Here is a 17122-nt window from a genome sequence, read left to right on the forward strand (position 1 = left end):
ATGAGATGTTTTTAAACGACCAAATAACAGAAATAAACAGGTTAATAAAGAGCCCTTATTTTTCCTTTACAAACTGTGACCACAATATAAAGTAAGTGGGACATTTTACAGTTGAAGATAATGTTATCAGTGTTCAGTAATAGTGATGACATAAATTCAGACATTCAGACCAATTTGCTGACATGTATAACAGTACTGATACATATAGTTGCAATAAGCTAATATTAGCTGATATAAAGGCCTAGAACAACCTCCTAGGGGGACAAGAGCCTCAGCTGACCCCCCCACTATGCAGACATAGAAGTCCAGAAACCAACCAATACTCTCTAGCTGAAATGATTAGTCGATTAATTGATTAGTTGGCTGAAAGTAAATGAACTGTCATATTAATATGCTCTTTAAAATGATCAGATATTCTTCAAAACATTCTGTCTTCCTTCCTATAATAATTTGCCTTTTCTTTTATGCTTTTTTTTGTTTTAAAAATATCTACAATACTGTTTGTAAAGCAGTAAAACAGATGTAAACACAACGACTGGCGAGTGACGTCTTTACGTCATATCCCGAGAACAGCTTTAGGTGCGCTTGTTTAATATATCATGCCAAACGCGCGGACGGAGTTTCCTCCTTTGAGCAGGTGTATTCTATTCACACTGCCGAAGCACCGCCAACTCGGGACACACAAGGTGAAGAATTGAGCGACAGATATGATTCCAGACAGTGAAGGCGGGAGGCTGAGAAGCAGAACTTTTAGTATGAGCGCTGCTAGCTTTGTTTGTAGTGGGTACAAACAATCAGCAACAATAGCAAGACTGACATGTAGATACGTGACTCCAGTCCGCTCCGGAGTTAGTAAACATCATCTCATTGATAACATTGCCTGCGTAGACTGTTGATTCCTCGTCTGTTTTGAAGCTAACTCAGAGAGCAGTTTGTCTAAGTTGCTAAGCTAGCGTTTGAGCCTTAACGTCAACTTTTGGTCATCTAACCTCCTGGGGTTTGCTGGTTTTGACTGGTTCAGTGGAATGGATACAAGGACACCTAAGGAAACTGGTAAGTGTTGAGATAGTAGCTGGGGTTACGTTAAAACAGAGTAAGCCAGAACAAGGTAATGTTAGATCAGTCATTGTGTTTGACAGCTGGTGGCAGATTCCTGATTGGATTGTGGCCCTGTCAGTAGAGGATCAATCCATCCATCCCTGTGTGAATTAGTTGACATGAATGGACTCTACAGCCTGTGTTTTGTCCCCTGCACAGATGCTAGTCTTCCTTTCGATGCACTTCAGCTCCTGGCCCCGCCTGTGCGTCTGGTGTCTGCAGCTCTCTGGAAGGTGCTGAAGCAGAGGGACGTGGTGCAGTATGGGGTCGTGGAGGAATTTGTGACATCCGCCTGTGAGACGGTCCCCGGGCTGCTCACTGTGAGACACCAGGGAAAGCTGGCACTGGGGCTGAGAGGACGGGTGAGAGAAACCAGCCTTTATTGTGTGACTCCCATGATGCCAGTCTCTCCCCTGTGTTTCAATATTATATTGTGTTCCTTCTTTTCAGCTGATCTTGGAGCTGTGCCGTACACAGCCTGATGCAAAGGTGATTGAGCCTCACCTGAAAAGGATCCGCGCTCCGGCTGCCTCTTCATCCTCCTTAGCCGCAACTGTGGTAAATTATATCCAGTGCTCAGAGTCTCACCACAAACCGCATTATCAGTTTTGTCACTGTAAACCAAAAGCATTGCTTGGTTGATTATATAGTTAAAGCATAAAACGTGTATGATACACTTTTTTTTTTCTCCTAGAGGAAGGATGTCAAAATCAAGAGAACAGTCGAAAGTTTCCATTCACTGATCCACACACTGCTAACAGACGCAGCTGAGAGAGAACAGTTCTTCAAGGTGAATCCCTCTCCTCCAAAGTCACACTTAGGCAGCAGCAACAGCTCATGATTTTATCTTTAATCTGTGTTCAGTTGATGTACGTAGAGTACGGAGTGTAGAGGCCAGCATCTCTTATTCTCTTCTCTGACAGGAGGAGTTTCCTGTGGATTATGGTCCAAGGTTTGACGAGGAGCTGGAGAAGCTGCTGTGGGAGTTTTTGATTCGACTGGACCAGTTGCTTCCCGTTCCCAACCTAGCTCAGGTAGCGAGTGTGTTTGAGAGCATCTTCCCTTACATCTGCAAAAAGTCTGCTTAATCCAGTCTATGTGTTTTTAGTTTGTAAGTTTAAACTGACTGAATTTTAGGCAGAAATCTAACTCTGTTAAAACTGTATGTTGTTTTTAAGGAGACTGATGTGTCTAATAATTTGCCTCCAGACTGTGTCGTGGCTCAGTGATGCCCCCCCTGTCCTGGAGGAGTGTGCACGGTCAGCCACCCAGCCCCAGCTCCTGCAGATTTTGCTTCAGCATCAAACCTGTCTCGGTCATCTCGAGCCAGCAGGTAGACCGAGATAACTTCCTGCTGGGACGACTGTGATGGCAAGATTTCTGGTGCAGATCCTGATCATTCCAATTATGCACTGTGTTGTTTGCTTTTTACAGCATCCCTCCCTCCAAACATGGGAGACTCCATCCTGGATCTGCTTTCTCTGCCACCTTCCGGAAGAGCGCCTTCGAATCAGCCATCAGGAGCCAAATCGTCTGCTGCAGATCAGTCTGACTGCACACAGACAAGAGACAAAGCACCTTTTATTAAACCTGTCATCGGACTAATATCTAACGAAGACGTGCCAGTTATGATCTCTGCCAGCAAAAGGGTGCTGGGAGGTGGCGAACCAGCCAGCTCAAAAGATGAAACCGACCCAAACGAGAGCTCACAATTCACTGTGGTTAAACCGAGAGAAAAACCCAGTGATGGTGGGGTGAACGAGGGCGAAGAGCAGCTGGAGGAGGAGAGGTATGCCTCAAAAAGAAGCAGAGGAGTTAAACGCAAGCAGCCTGACAAAAGACAACGAGAATCTGATGAAGAGGAGGAGGAAGAAAATGAAGTGTTATACATGACCAAATTGGGGAAAAAGAGGATAAGCAGTGTCAGGCAGAGCGACGAAGACGGAGCAGCAAGAAACGATGAGTGTAGCAGAGCAGCCCTGGCAACCCGTATGACCCAGCTGGGTCTCCACCTGCCCGACGATCCGTCCCTCTGCTCCATTTTTGCGTCTTGCCTGAGCAGCCAGCCCAGAGTTATTATCGAAAAACTGCCAGAGGCTTCTGCTGGAGCTGAGAGGCCTGGCAGAGGAGGAAATTCCTTCCATAAAAAACAGCAGAATCAGAGGAGGAAGTCACCAGCCAAAGCTCCAACACATAAAAACACAAGGAACCAACTTCAAAAGTCTGACTCTGACATTTCTGGCTTGGATGATAAAGAGTAAGAGACGTGGTGCAAAGTATTCCCCAGCATTATATTGAGTTTGTATTGCTAGAAATCGGCATCTAGCTCAAAAACCCCTCCTAAGTTGCACTGTGTGGTCTAGCTTTTTATTATTTTTGCCTTTAAGTGCTGTGAATAATAATTTAATTAACTTATGAATGTGTTTTTATTCCAGAACACAGAATAAACCATAGAATAAAAAACAGACATTCTGATCTACTGGTGGTACAAAGTCAAAATCAGACAGAAGTTGACCGTGCAAGAGGATAGTTGTCCATACAGCACATGTGGTTGTGTATTTTACAGACAAATTAGACACATGGAGAAAGTTCAGGCCGTTGTAGGATCTTTACTCCAGCACTGTAGACCGGGGTTCAATGTTTGGTTTCATTTGATTTTCTTGACTCTCTGTGAAATAGCATTGGTGATTTAAATGTGTGTGTACATTATACTGTCCTTGTAGAACTGCAGGTCCAATAAAAAGAAATGTATCATTTAGCTACAGTTCAGTGTTTACTGGTTGTCTTTAGACTTAAATTATAAATGTCCCTGGCAAAGCACATCAATAGAAGTTTAGTTCATGATTCCCTTGTCTTTTTCCATTCACCATTTATCAGTTACTGCAACAATCAGATAATGGTTGAATTGTTTCTACTCGACAGAAATCACCCTGTACCCCCGAGTATAAGCAGCAGCTCTTCCTCTCAGCTACGGAGTAACACAGGTGATTTAGCAAATCATTTACACTGAACACAGTGAATTTAAAAACTCACCTCTGCAGGTTTGAGTTTAATCATCTGCACATTTGCTTTCATGTTTAGAGATGTCGGCCCTTCCTGGAGACGGCGACGACTATGTGGCTGATTCGGAGGATGAAGCAACAAAGAACTTCAAAGGCAGGGTATGTACGCTCAGATGAGAAAACGGGGTTTCCATGAGCAGTGAAAATCATCGCGAGTGTGTCAATTTTAGGAGGAAAGACCTTCAACTTTTCTGTAAATAAATAGACCTTTTCAAAGAACTGGATTTAATTTTAGAAATGAAATCTGACATTGACATTCATCCTGATGAATTTTGTTGCAGAGCTGACTCTTCCTAAGTTCAAAATAGAAGATTATTATATCTCTATGATATGCAATTTCAAACAAATGTCATTGTTTCCTAACACACAGGGACTTTAACCCTAATTACAATTATACTAATATTTCAGTCATATTTGGGATTTTATCAGACAAAATATGACACTTTATAACCTGGAAATGCAGTAAATTAAGGTAAACTGCAAGACCTGACGCCTTTGTGCTCTCACCTGACTGACTGTCTCCCTCAGCTGTTCATGAAGCGCTACTACAAGACCAAACACGGCACATATGTTCCCACTCTGAGGGAGTTCTGGAAACCGGGGATGACACGGCGGGACTTTCTGTCTGCTGGCACCAAACGCAGGTGATGAAATGGATTTTCACTGCCAAGTTTAGTAAATACCGGCGGACTTGGATGGCGGCTGAGCTGGATTTCTGCACCAGCTGCATCGACTCAAAAGGCAAATATTATTTGTAATGCACCAGCAGCCGCTGTGGCTGATTTTTATTAAAAATCATTACTTATATTTGTCTTGATTTATGTTGTAACTGTAGCTGAATCAGTTTAGCTTAAAAAGTGGTGAGTAATCATGGAAAACGCCCTGAAATGGCACTGATTGTCATCGCCATTATCAATGAAATACATTTTGTTTGTAAATAAAGATACAGTATCTATTAATTTTTAATCTTGCAAATGTGTACCTTTTGTAAACATTTTAAACTTGTAATATGTAATATACTCCATTAATAAAGGTTTTTGTTTTTGTTTTGTACAAGAAAAATGTGTCACTTTTATTATTTAACTTTTCATTCACTGTCTCTTAAGTGTCATTGGATCACATTGGTAAATGATTGCACAAAGATGAATCATGCTCTTGAACCTCTCTCACACAAAACCTTCAGTAGGTGGTTGATGTCACAGTTTCCTGGTGTATTATGCTTTTAAACATCTTGCTATACATGTATGACTGCTGTGTCAACACCTCAGAGGAATAATGGAAGTGATCAAAAATAATTACGCATAATTAAGTGCAACTTTGTTTTGTTGTCACCGGAGGTTCAGAGTCGACAGCCTATCCCTCCAGTCACTGTGATGGTCTCTCCAGTGATATAAGAAGCCTCCTCAGAGCATAGGAAGGCGATCACTCCACCGATTTCCTCTGGCTCTCCAACTCTGAAAGGAAAGACAGAGGAAAAAATGAAATATGGTGTTAATAAATTATTCACATATTTGTGGGTAGTGCAGGAAAGTTTCCATGTGAGCACAAACTGTACCTTTTAATGCTGAGCTGCCTTTTGAAATCGTCCATGATGTCTTCATTTTGCCATAACTGGGACAGAACAGAGTAGCATATTATAGACACATTCATCAAGAGTAAATGAACAAATAAAACATCACGAATGAAGGATTTGAGTGTATGATACAAAGAGGAATGTTTTTCTCCTCACCGCAGAGCTGAACCGGGTCTTAATAACTCCAGGGGCCACGCAGTTGACTCTTATGTTATCCTGAGCCAGCTCAGGAGCCAGGGCTCGGGTCAGACCCAACAAGGCTGTCTTACTAACACTATAAGGACCCAAAGCCTGCAGAGCAGAGACCAAACAGACACACAAACAGGTCAGACTATTTGTGTCTGTTAAAATGCCTCATTAACTACTTTGTGTTGTTTTTAATTCTGTGTAATAATAAATGTTCTCACTGACCTGCATTGGTTGGTATCCAGCCACAGATGACACAAAAACTACATTTCCCCCTCTAAAAGAAAAATACAGACAGTTTAACAGTCTTTATTGTTTCAATCACATTAAGCAGTATGAGCTTTTATTTTGTCACTCACCCCCTCTTTGCCATGTGAGGCACCACCAGCTTTGTCATGAGGAAGCTTGCTTTCACATTTACAGACAGGATCTAGAAGAAAAAACATTTAAGCTAAATGCACAATTTTCCAATACTGAAATGAATGAAAGGCGGCGGAGGAATTCACGTCCTGGAGCCTCATTTGTGCCCATGTATACCTTGTCCCAGACCTCCTCTGTGGACTCCATGATGTTTCCAAAGAAAGGGTTGACTGCTGCGTTGGACACCAGGATATCAATACCCCCACACTTCTCCAGAGTCTGTTCCAAACCCAGAAAGAGATTGTTAATGAGGTTATAAATGAAGGGAATCTCTGATGACTCCTCAGATGCATCCATGGAGACGGGACTGACCATTTGAACTAGTTTTTCTCTGTCCTCTCCTTTGCCAACATTACAAGTGGTCCCAGTCACTTGGATGCTCTGGCTCTGCAGCAGTGCCACAGCCTTGTCCACATTGGTCTGCCACCGGCTGCTCACCACCACATGGGCTCCCCTCTTTCCCAGAGCCTGAGCTGCAGCCAGACCGATTCTGAGGAGGTGGAGAACAGTATGACCACTTCCTTGATTATTATTAGGTGTATTTTTTATGGAGAAGTAGGAAATACAGGAGTCAGTGATATGATTCTTACCCATCTGTGGAGGCAGTGACTATGGCTACTTTTCCAGCAAGGCTGCTCTGAGACATGCTTCTATGGCCAGCAACAGGGTTGGTCCTAAGGCACCTGAAAACACTCTTCAACATCACCTATGAACAGAGAATAGTCGCTGATGATTTTTATGAAAACACTGGGTAACTAGGGCAGAGGTCACCTGAGCTATGGCAGCTGAGTAGTATAATATATGAAGAGTGAATGAAGTTGGGAACCACTTATCCTGTCGCTAATGATAAGACTAATAATACTCTTAGTAATCGACAGTTAATCAACAGCTGCTACCGAATACTTGATTGATATTTACAAAGACTCACACAACTCAGTTCATGCATTTACGTTGTAGGCTAACATGTATCATGCAATTGTGCAAACGTGATGAAAAGCATCATCTCACCCTGCAGTTCAGGCAAAAATTGAACACGAAGTTGCACAGGGGGAGATTTTGTTTAAATCACTCGCAAACCTGGTTCCAGGACCTTAGACTACCGACGATTCATGTGTAGCTAAAGTCAGTATTTTCCGGGTAAAAGTCCCGCTGTCAAAATAAAAGCCTCCAGGAAGCAGTCAGACATGTTTGGTGGTTGTTTTATTCAACGTAACAGTCATGTCCGTTAAAATAACTACGTGATTGAGTTAGGATAATTGACTAACTTTGCTGTAGCGACCAATAACTGTAGTAGTGCGGGATACATATGTTTATTTCTCTGTTTAGAGGTTAGTAATCTCGATTAACGGCATAATTCGAAAGTCCCTAAACGCAACCCACAAAAATGAGCCAATCACGCAAGCGGCGTACTGCGAGCTGCGACCAGCTGCGCGATTTCACACAGGCTGGATAGGTCTAAAGACTGGTGCTAACACTCACGTAGCGCTTTTACATCAGCGAAGTGCGTAAACCTCTTAGGAGGCGGAGATCATTTTGTTTTCATCGCCGAAGATGATTGAACGCCTATGGCCACAGATTTTCACGCTTGAGAAGAAGTGATTTCACGTATCATAGACTGTACGCCGATACGAAGTTTATCGGTGATAAGAGAAGAGCGAGGTAATCATTTTGTAACTGCGGCTGTGGGTGCTAACGTTGGCTAGTAAACACATCGGCTTTAGCCGTTTTAGCCGGCGGTGCCATTGTTGTTATGAACTGAACGTTAGCGCTAGCAGCGAAAGACGATGAAGATAACCAGCGTTAACACAGCTAACATTAACGCCACGGAGCTAGCTTTAGTAGCTAGGCCGCGACAGCATATCTCACGTTATTCTAACCAGTTAGTTTGTTTAAATTAACCATCTTTTAACGTGGTTACACGGTTACACACTCAATTATATATGCTATTGTTGATAGCGACTCCACTCATTTATATATGATTTTTAAGTTAACGTTAGCTTTCTGTGAACGGGCTGCATAACGTAATGTTACTGGGCGTGGAAATGGTAGACAGGTGTTGCCGCTGCCTGCCTACCTTTGACTTCACGTGTCCTGTTTGGGTCTCGGTGTGTTTCAACTGAGTCGTGAAAAAGTGTGAAAAGCGTCTCTACATGGGTTGCAGGGTTCTTATGAAGGCGGACGACGAGGCAGCCGGACTTTGAGGATGTGTCCAGCCCAGACACAGCTGTGCCTCGGCACCGACTCTCTCTGGCGACCAGCACATCCATGAAAACCACAGCTGATCTAGATGGATGAGCCCGACTGACCAGGACGCTTGAGTTACAGTTTCTCTGAGACTTGACTGTTAATCTACCCACAATGTCTGTCTCCGTGAGTACAGTATGTTTCTTTGTTTGTGTAAATTTGCGCTTGTAATGTTAACACAGTGATAAACAATGTGATCAAAACTTAATTTGAAACAGAAAATAATAATAATAATTTGCATGGCATGTTTTTATGTCCCTTTCACCATATCTAGATATTTTATGTGGATACTCATTGCCTCCATTACAGTTTTAAGGGGGTCCCACATGGCCAAACTGAGCCTAGTTGTCCCCAGGGGGTTGGTTTAGAAAATGAAAGGGGGCTCGACTCTCTGGCTTTGGGTTGGCAATTAAACCCTAAACAGCAAGGGACAGATGTGCCTCTCATCCCCTCCCCCTCCCTCTCATCTCCCTCATTACCATTAAGCCCATGTCCATTTGATCATTGATCCTCCCTGACTGTGCCCCCTTTTTTCCTCTCTGCTTCATGATTACTGACCACAGCTGTGAATTTTGAGTCAGTCATGATGCTGCTTTTTACATTTCCATCTTTTTTTGTCCCATCCTCTTCCTGTACTTGTATCTTTCACACAGGCATTTTACGAGATCTTCCCTATTCACTCCTATTCACTCTCCATTCAGTGGCTCTAAACAATCAACCTTTTTACAATCCTGACTCTGCTTTGCCATGTCAATGCACTTGTTTGTTTGTGATGTGCAGATGTGAGACACTAGCTTGTGTGAATTTTGGCTGTTGATTAAAACCTACTTTAATAGGGGTATTTGGTGTGTGTGTGTGTGTGTGTGTGTGTGTGTGTGTGTGTGTGAATTACTGAATGGGTGGGTCTGTGTTCATGATTTCTACTCTTGTCTCCTCCCTCTCTTTCAGACGGTATTGGCAAAGGCACTGTTTGACAACACGGCAGAGAGCCCAGAGGAGCTGGCTTTCCGGAAAGGTGACATCCTGATGGTTCTTGAACAGGAGCAGAGTGGTGGGCCAGGCTGGTGGCTCTGCTCTCTGCATGGGAGACAGGGCATCGCCCCTGCCAACCGCCTTCGTCTCCTCCAGACCGCTCCACCCCCGGGCTCAGACCTCCGTCGTGGCCCCAGCGAGGACTCTGTTTACTTGTCGCCTGGTCCCGCACTGGCTCGGTCTGCAGTCAGCAGCAGTGCAGAGGACATAGATGGAGTGTATCGCTCCCCACCGGGTGTGGGTGAGGGACGAGGAGCAGGAGCCACCACAAGGCCTGGGGAGCTCCGCAGAGTTGAGGGTGGGCGCCCACGCTCTCACTCCAGCTCTGGCACCCGGCCCAGACCTGACTGGGATATCGGGGTTGCGGGCCGTCCGCGCTCGCCCTCTCTGAGAGGACGAGGCACAGAAATTTCAGGCACACTTTATCAGACTCCGATAAGTCCGATACCTTCAGGAGCTCAGCATGCCAGGCAGCCTGGAGCGCTCATGGCTTCAGAGTCTGTGTACCTCTCCCCCAGTGGAGTGCCAAGGGCGGCTGATGAGCCAGATGACACTACATATTTAGTCCCTAGAGACACACTAACAACAGGACACTCAGACGACTGTTACTTGGTACCCAAAGGTACACCACTAGCAGGTGATGATGTTTACCAGTCCCCAACAGGTGGTGTTGTGGCTGCCGCTGTCTGCTCTAATGGCCCCTCTACAGTCAGTGGAACACCTGGTACTCCTCAGTCTAAAGTGAGCCAGGACACACCTGCGATGTACCAAACACCCACCCCTGTGGGAGCGAACCTTCACAGGACTCCAGCTACAGTTTTGGCCCACCAACATCCATCTCAGTTAACCCCTGCTCAAGCATCTCCCAGACCTCTGCTTAAGGGAGTTTCACCCAACCCTGCTGTAGCCAAGGGCAAACCTGGCCTGGCCTGTCACCGGGGATCCCCTTTGCTGGTCAGAGCAGGGCAGGTCAGGGTTCCCGGCTCACCAAATTTTGCCCGCAAACCTCCTCCGCCAGCACCTCCGGTCAGGGGAGTCACCAGGAAAGATACGCAACAAGTAGCACCAACTTCAGCCGACTCTAACTCTGTACCCAAACCCACCGCTCAGATCACCCCTACAGGTCTGCAGCAAGAGGAGGACAAACAGAAGGAAACTCCTCAGAGTAAAGATGAAAGGATGAAAAATGGGCTGGACAAAAGCAGCACCGTGCACAACAAAAAAGGAGGAAATCAGGATTACTCAGATCCTGTGGATGACCAGGTATGTGATGGCTGCTTCACTTACCACGTTGTGAAGCAGCCATGTTGGAATAGGTGCTCAGAAAAGTGTTACACTGAAAGCTCATCTTATTGTTTTTCAGCTGGTTTTCACATACTTTCAATTGCTCCAAAACTGTGTGTTTTATCAGCATGTTACAATAAATTTTGGTTGACCAAGGCCTGCAGTCATAATGTAGTTTCATGTATTTGTTGCCTTTGTAGGTGTATGATACTCCTCCCAGTGGCAGGTGGCAGCGTCCAGTCCCGTCTGCCCACGGTGATGATGATGGCATCTATGACACCCCTCGCAGTGTCCCGCCACAAGCTGACTCTGAGACAGAGGTAAAGATAACAACAGATAGACCCATCTGTTTTCCAGAAGTGACTTTCCATGTCCTGTTTAATCTCCTGTGACTTGGATAGATACTTGCATTGCTTGTGAACAGTAGTGTCAACTGCTGCGTGTGTATATGTTTCCTTGAAGTAACATATACAACATTGTTTTGTTGTGATCTCCTCGTCAAACTGTCTATTTCAATTAAATTTTGTTTTGGAGTCGGCTGTGGCATTACTGTATCATCTCATGTGATTAAGATCTTCCATTTATTTTTTTATAGTGAAATGGTAATCCAGTGTCATAAATTTCCCAGGAAATAGCTGGGAACTGTGACGGGCTAGTCTGTTGACTTCATGTCTGTACAAGTGAAGCGATACACCAGCAAGAGATGACTATCAAATACCCTGTCGCTTCTTCTTCCCACCCTGCCCCCCTTCAAGGCGAGGCCACACCTGTCTCCGTCTGCTGTGGGAGCCTGTCTATCCAGTACAAATGCTGCTTCTATTTTCTCTCAGTCACACCCATCTGTCAGGGCCATGCCAAGGCCATACCACTGCTATGCTACCCCCAGCAGTCTCCCCCTTTAATGCTACTTGAACATGTCTGCCAGTTGTTGGATTATTTTTTCCTCTTTGCCTGGATTATTACTGTATGTGGACTACAGGCTCGCTGCTTTTACACTTTGATGTCAAAGGGTCTAAATGTGTCTCTCCCACTCGCTGTCAAGGACTCTGTTGTATCTACTTAGATTTCAGGCAGTTTTACTCTACTAGGTCTAATCTGATCACCTAGTTCACATGTATGTTTGCAGTTAATTGACTCAGAAACCCCTTACCATGTTATGGTTCAATAAATGCATTGTGTCCCCATTGTGTACTGTAGGTCTATGATGTCCCCACCATTTCTCTGAATGCGTCGACATCAGATATTCAGCCTGATGAAGTTGATGATGAAGTCTACAGTGTGCCCACCCTTCCAGGTGTTCCTCTGGGTGAGGATGTTTCCCAGGTTGGACAAGTCTGTTGCGTCCCTGGATCTGAGAAACAAGCCAGCGGCGGAGATCATAACCGAGACTCCTCTGAGCCCGACTGTGGCATCTATGACATGCCTGCTCTGACTGTTGAAGTCCTCCCTCACTCTTCCTCATGCTCCTCCACCTCCACCCGTCGCCTCTCTGTTTCTAGCAATGGTTCAGGTGATGTGCAGTGGAGAGCTTCGCTTTCCAGCCTCGTCCACTCAGTGCTGAGCGCGGCCTCCTCCTCCTCAGCCTCTGCTCTGTCGTCACGAGACCTGGCCACCTCATTGGCTGAAATCCTGTCCACCTGGAAAGCCAGTCATTCAGGTGATCCTCCACCACCTCTTCAGCAGGCTTGGGCTCGACTGTCAGACCTGCTGCCGGCGTTATCCGCTGTCGGCAACGCTCCTCCATCTGAGGGGCTCTTGTCGCTGGTCCAGCGGTCCCTTGAGGAAAGCGCCCTCCTCTTGCAGGCGCAGGGCCGACCCCGTCTGCCCTCACAAGAATCCCTGTCCCGGAGGCCGCTGCCTGCTCTTCCAGTCCCTGATGGGAAGTCATCTGGAGGTGGGATGGGCTCCCGTAAGGGCAGCTGGATCCAGGAGAGGCCCCTGCCCCCAACCCCTCAGCCTGCCTTCCCCCTGCCTCCTGCTCCATCAACTGTGACTCTAACAGTGGGCCCTGTTGACGGAGAAGATGATCCTAGCAATGAATACGCTGGGATTGGCTTGACCCCCATCCCCGCTCCAGTACCTACTGGAGACAGCGTTGGATACGTCAAGCTGCAGGTTAGATTTATGTGTCTTTCATTGTTTCTGTTTCTATGTAATATTATTTTTTTGTGCTTTACACAATACAATCAAACATGGACTGCAAATTTGTCTATAAACATGGCTGACTGTTCTCTCCTTCTCACACTAGGGTAAACCTGAGCCACTTCCTGATGGCCTGGCGGAGAACGGACAAATGCAGACGATCACTGCAGAGCCAAGGGTGAGTATTTTTACCTCCACACATGTAATCCCTTGCTCCTACGGTCTAAAGGCTGTTGGACCTTTTTGTATTACAGAATCACACACAGCAAGTCTACACAGATAAGTCATTGATTCACTCTGTTCACAGTGCACTCTGTTTACTAATGAGCAGTGTGACTCATTAATCCAGCCTGCAGCACCTCTTTGGCTCATGATTTGGTCTCAACGCATCTTTACTCTAAACTCTCCATGTTTACCCAGCATCACCAAACATTATGTCACATTGACCTCTGTGGATTTCTGACTCATGAATCATAAGCAAAATTACAATTGTGTATTGTCTTATCTTAATCTCTTAAGCCACTTCTTTTGCTTTAGACTGAGGTCATGTCCCATTATCCCTCCGTCTGCATTTTCTTCTACTCCTTGCTAGATTCCTTGGTTACGCCATAGACGACCAACAAGAGGTCGCTTGTAAATCTTAACAATATTCCCTTACATTGAATGGAGGATGCAGAACAATAGGTGATGGAAAATCACAGTCAGGCTTTCAAGAGTGCTACAAAACTGACGTACTGTATGCATGTGTGTTTGCGTGAGACTTTCTCTTACTTAAAAGTTCAGTGTAAGACTCTGTCAAACTTATTTAAAAGAGAGTTATACGCCTTCTGTAGTCACCAGCAACAAGCTAAAGCTAAGGCTGTTTCAATTCTGGCATATTTAGGTTACTGAGCTGCACACATATTAACTGTTTTCAAAAGCATACCTCGCCTAAGGTCTTTTATAGATGTTTTTTTCTGCCTTCAGGCAGTTTCCATTGTTTTTGTTATGCAGCAAAAATGAACTTTTATAGTCTAGAACCTAAAATAGGTCAAGCTAGACATATCAATAAGACAAGTCTGCAGGTCTTCTGGTATGTTTACACAAGGAAGCTCTTACATAGAGTAGTAAGATAGATGGCTGCAAAAGAGTAGGGTGGTAACTAAGGCTTATTTTCATTATGGATTTATCTGTAATTATTTTCTTGTTAGTTGACCCCATCCCCTCCTCTGCCGGTGTCCCTCTCCCTGGAGGACTCGGAGCTGCTGTCCTTTTACTCCTCCCAGAGCCTTGCCCACCTCTCCTGCCTGGCGGACGCCATCGACCTGCTCTTCAGCAGCGTGCAGGGGAACCAGCCGCCCCGCATCTTCGTTGCCAGAGGGAAGAGCCTCATCGTGACGGCGCACAAACTGGTGTTTATCGGGGACACGCTCTCCCGCCTTCTCACTTCTGCCGACCTCCGGGCAAAGGTATCTAAGAAATCCTTGTGCACATTTTCTTTTCATTATGTTATTAGTGTGAAATCATGAGCCTGTTTCCTGATAAACTTCTGTTTTAATCTGTAATAATCATTTTGATCTCTTTTCCTTACTTTAGATCACAACCTCGGGGGGCGTCTCTGCCAGGCCTTGAAGGCAGTTGTGGTGGCAACAAAGGGCGCTGCACAAAACTACCCCTCAGTATCTGCTACCCAGGAGATGGTGGACCGTGTCGCTGAGCTCTCCCAGCAGGCGGCTGGCTTCTCCACTCTGCTCCAGCGCCTGGCAGAAATATCTTCATGATATTTCATATCACTTGCGTAAAAACTTTGTTTACACTACACTTATATTTTCTGTCTTTGAAATGCCTTATTTGTTGGTAGACTCTTTCATTACCTTTTGTTTGAATGGGACTGAGGCAAGCAAAGTTGAATCCAGAAACAAGTGTTTAGCCTCGCTGCAGCTGTTAGCAAGCTGGGTTTTGACTATGCTGGTTCTGTCCTTCAGTTGTGTGTAGGTTTGCCTTTGTTTATATACTGACCTCTGTGCTTTGATGCCAGGCACACCTGTCTTTTTGAGTGTTAACTTATTGAATATATGAAGCCCCTCTGAGGCTTTGAGTGTCTGTGCAGACTGCTTATTTTGGGAGCTTTGCTTTATTTTGTTTGCTGTATTTTCCTTCCCTCACATGATAGCCATTTTTCCTTCCTTCCTCTATTTATTTAGCCATCCCCCCATTCCAAAAATAGCACAGGAGGAGGCCTTACATCCTGGTTCTGGCCTACTTTTTACTGTGATACCTGAAAGGCCTTTTGTAATCATCATTCTGAAATTGTTGAAGCAGCATATCAAGTGTTTTGGGCTTAATATGGGAGACATGGAATAGGGTGTGGAGCAGGAAGTTTGCCCGACTTCAATCCATAATCTGTGCAAGTGTGTGGTGTGTTTGTGTAGTGCCCTTTTCCATTAGCAAGAGAAGATTATCTGCAATACAGTTTGTAATCCACTTCGTTGAGGTTTACAAGAAACATCTGTCAATACATGGTGAGTTTACATTCATGCAGTGTCACAGATCTCATGACAGAGAGAGATAATATCTAAGAATTGATGCTGAAACTGATCGTGAGGAAAGACAGTCGGGTGAGATATTGCCTAATCCTGCTCTTTCCCACAGTCACACTATAACCTGGCATTGGATGAGAAACCTGTTGACCGAGGTTACCTGTCTCCACATGTCCTGTTACGTTCTGCCTGATTATGTTTCTTTGACTTTCTTTGCTTTTATCTTCATTTCCCATAAGATGCTTCTCAACAGTGCTTACTAAAATCTGCTTTGATTGTTTGAACTCAGCAACCTTGCTGTGAGGGAATACAGTAGAAACTAAGACTGGTTATTACATACATAATTAATTATTAACAGAAAGCATAGCAGTGGAACACAGTTCACTGTACTGAACATCTGTTAGATTATTTTGCTTCACATGAATAGATCATTATATTGATGTTAACTACATGGCCCAGCCCCAGTATAAACTGTGAAATGAAGCACAGTTCACTTTCTCAGTTGAAATGGGAGAATTTTGCCTTTTAAATCCATCAAAACACATACTGTTTTCCATCTCCAACCATTGTATTACTGTCTGTCTGTCCATTTTCTTTCATACCAGTCATCAGATGTAATGATCTGCGCACAAAGGGCTCAGTATGAAGCTGTGGTGGAGCATATATTTGACTGGAAGTTGAACAAATGATGATGTATGTTTGTCACACACTACAAATCATAACTGTGTAAACACATGACCAGTTTCATCCTGGAGGGTGCTCTACAGAGTTAGATTACAAAGAGTGTTGGATCTATCCTCTGTATCATAACTCATGTTACCTAACCTTATATTCCAGTTTTTCATTTTCAGATCCAATTAAGTGTCATCAGGGCATTGCGCAATCATTCAGTTGTGTGGCTCAGTTTAAATCATCCTCTGAGGAGTAGTTTCCTCCTGCTGTTACATTATCTCTTCTGCCGCGCCACCTTGTGGAGGTTTGAAGTATTACTTAATGAATACCTCCCTGCAAAACACTAAACTGTACGTATGAAGAGAGCATGATCGCCAAGTAACCTTTAGCTATATATTTATAATGGTCAGTTTTTTTATGTTTTCCAGTTTGCATGGCTTTAACTTGCTTAAATTTTATATATGCACATCCTTTACCGGGGTGATTTTACAAGGTGATTTGCAACGAACAAAAATGTTTTTTTTGGGAAAAAAAACATATTAAGTTACAGTTAAAAGATATGGCTGTATTTTCTTTTGTACCAGAAAGTTTTTTTTACACTATGTGAACTCATTTGAGTCGGTTATCTATATTTGCTGAGGTCTAGAATTAAACCTTTGACTTTACATCTACAATAATTAAGATCTAAACGTCTTTCCTTTACACTACATTTGATGTCTGTCTTGTATTCCTGTCCAGAATGCACAAATACAACTTTTCCAATTAAACAAAGGTGTTTGCATCATTGTTTGCAATATGTGTCTGTCAGAAACAACAGTGAATTTTAAATATCAGAGCCTGCACTTTCTTGGAGACCAGAAATAAAGAACTTTAGCGGGGTAAAGTCGACC

The 17122-nt window shown here is 44.3% G+C and overlaps 3 protein-coding genes across 5 annotated transcripts; 2 read left to right on the top strand and 1 right to left on the bottom strand.

Annotated features, from left to right (window-relative positions):
• Positions 1-335: 335 nt before the first annotated feature.
• On the top strand, positions 336-5222 carry tinf2 (TERF1 (TRF1)-interacting nuclear factor 2). Its single transcript, XM_018705115.2, has 10 exons — positions 336-1053; positions 1258-1460; positions 1549-1656; positions 1793-1888; positions 2022-2132; positions 2308-2431; positions 2533-3355; positions 4021-4082; positions 4180-4259; positions 4689-5222. Exons 1-10 carry the CDS (start codon positions 1026-1028, stop codon positions 4806-4808), a joined length of 1755 nt encoding a protein of 584 aa, XP_018560631.1. The 5' UTR covers positions 336-1025; the 3' UTR covers positions 4809-5222.
• On the bottom strand, positions 4909-7497 carry dhrs4 (dehydrogenase/reductase (SDR family) member 4). The gene is made up of 9 exons (XM_018705120.2): positions 7348-7497; positions 6930-7045; positions 6652-6829; positions 6457-6558; positions 6279-6349; positions 6145-6196; positions 5890-6024; positions 5716-5771; positions 4909-5614 (listed from the first exon to the last, which is right to left on the bottom strand). The coding sequence occupies exons 2-9, from the start codon at positions 7040-7042 to the stop codon at positions 5500-5502; spliced, it is 822 nt and encodes a 273-aa protein (XP_018560636.1). The 5' UTR covers positions 7043-7045; positions 7348-7497; the 3' UTR covers positions 4909-5499.
• A 312-nt stretch (positions 7498-7809) lies between these two features.
• Positions 7810-17013, top strand: efs (embryonal Fyn-associated substrate). 3 transcript variants are annotated; one of them, XM_018705114.2, is made up of 8 exons: positions 7810-7998; positions 8501-8709; positions 9532-10878; positions 11100-11219; positions 12097-13014; positions 13148-13219; positions 14232-14500; positions 14627-17013. In XM_018705114.2, exons 2-8 carry the CDS (start codon positions 8698-8700, stop codon positions 14799-14801), a joined length of 2913 nt encoding a protein of 970 aa, XP_018560630.1. In that variant the 5' UTR covers positions 7810-7998; positions 8501-8697; the 3' UTR covers positions 14802-17013. The 3 variants fall into 3 exon arrangements, with proteins under 3 accessions (XP_018560630.1, XP_018560629.1, XP_018560626.1); XM_018705113.2 differs by having other exon boundaries at positions 7811-7998; positions 14274-14489; positions 14617-17013; XM_018705110.2 differs by having other exon boundaries at positions 7813-7998; positions 14232-14489; positions 14617-17013.
• Positions 17014-17122: the final 109 nt, after the last annotated feature.

This window comes from Lates calcarifer, linkage group LG14, assembly GCF_001640805.2.
Source record: "Lates calcarifer isolate ASB-BC8 linkage group LG14, TLL_Latcal_v3, whole genome shotgun sequence".
NCBI lineage: Eukaryota > Metazoa > Chordata > Actinopteri > Centropomidae > Lates > Lates calcarifer.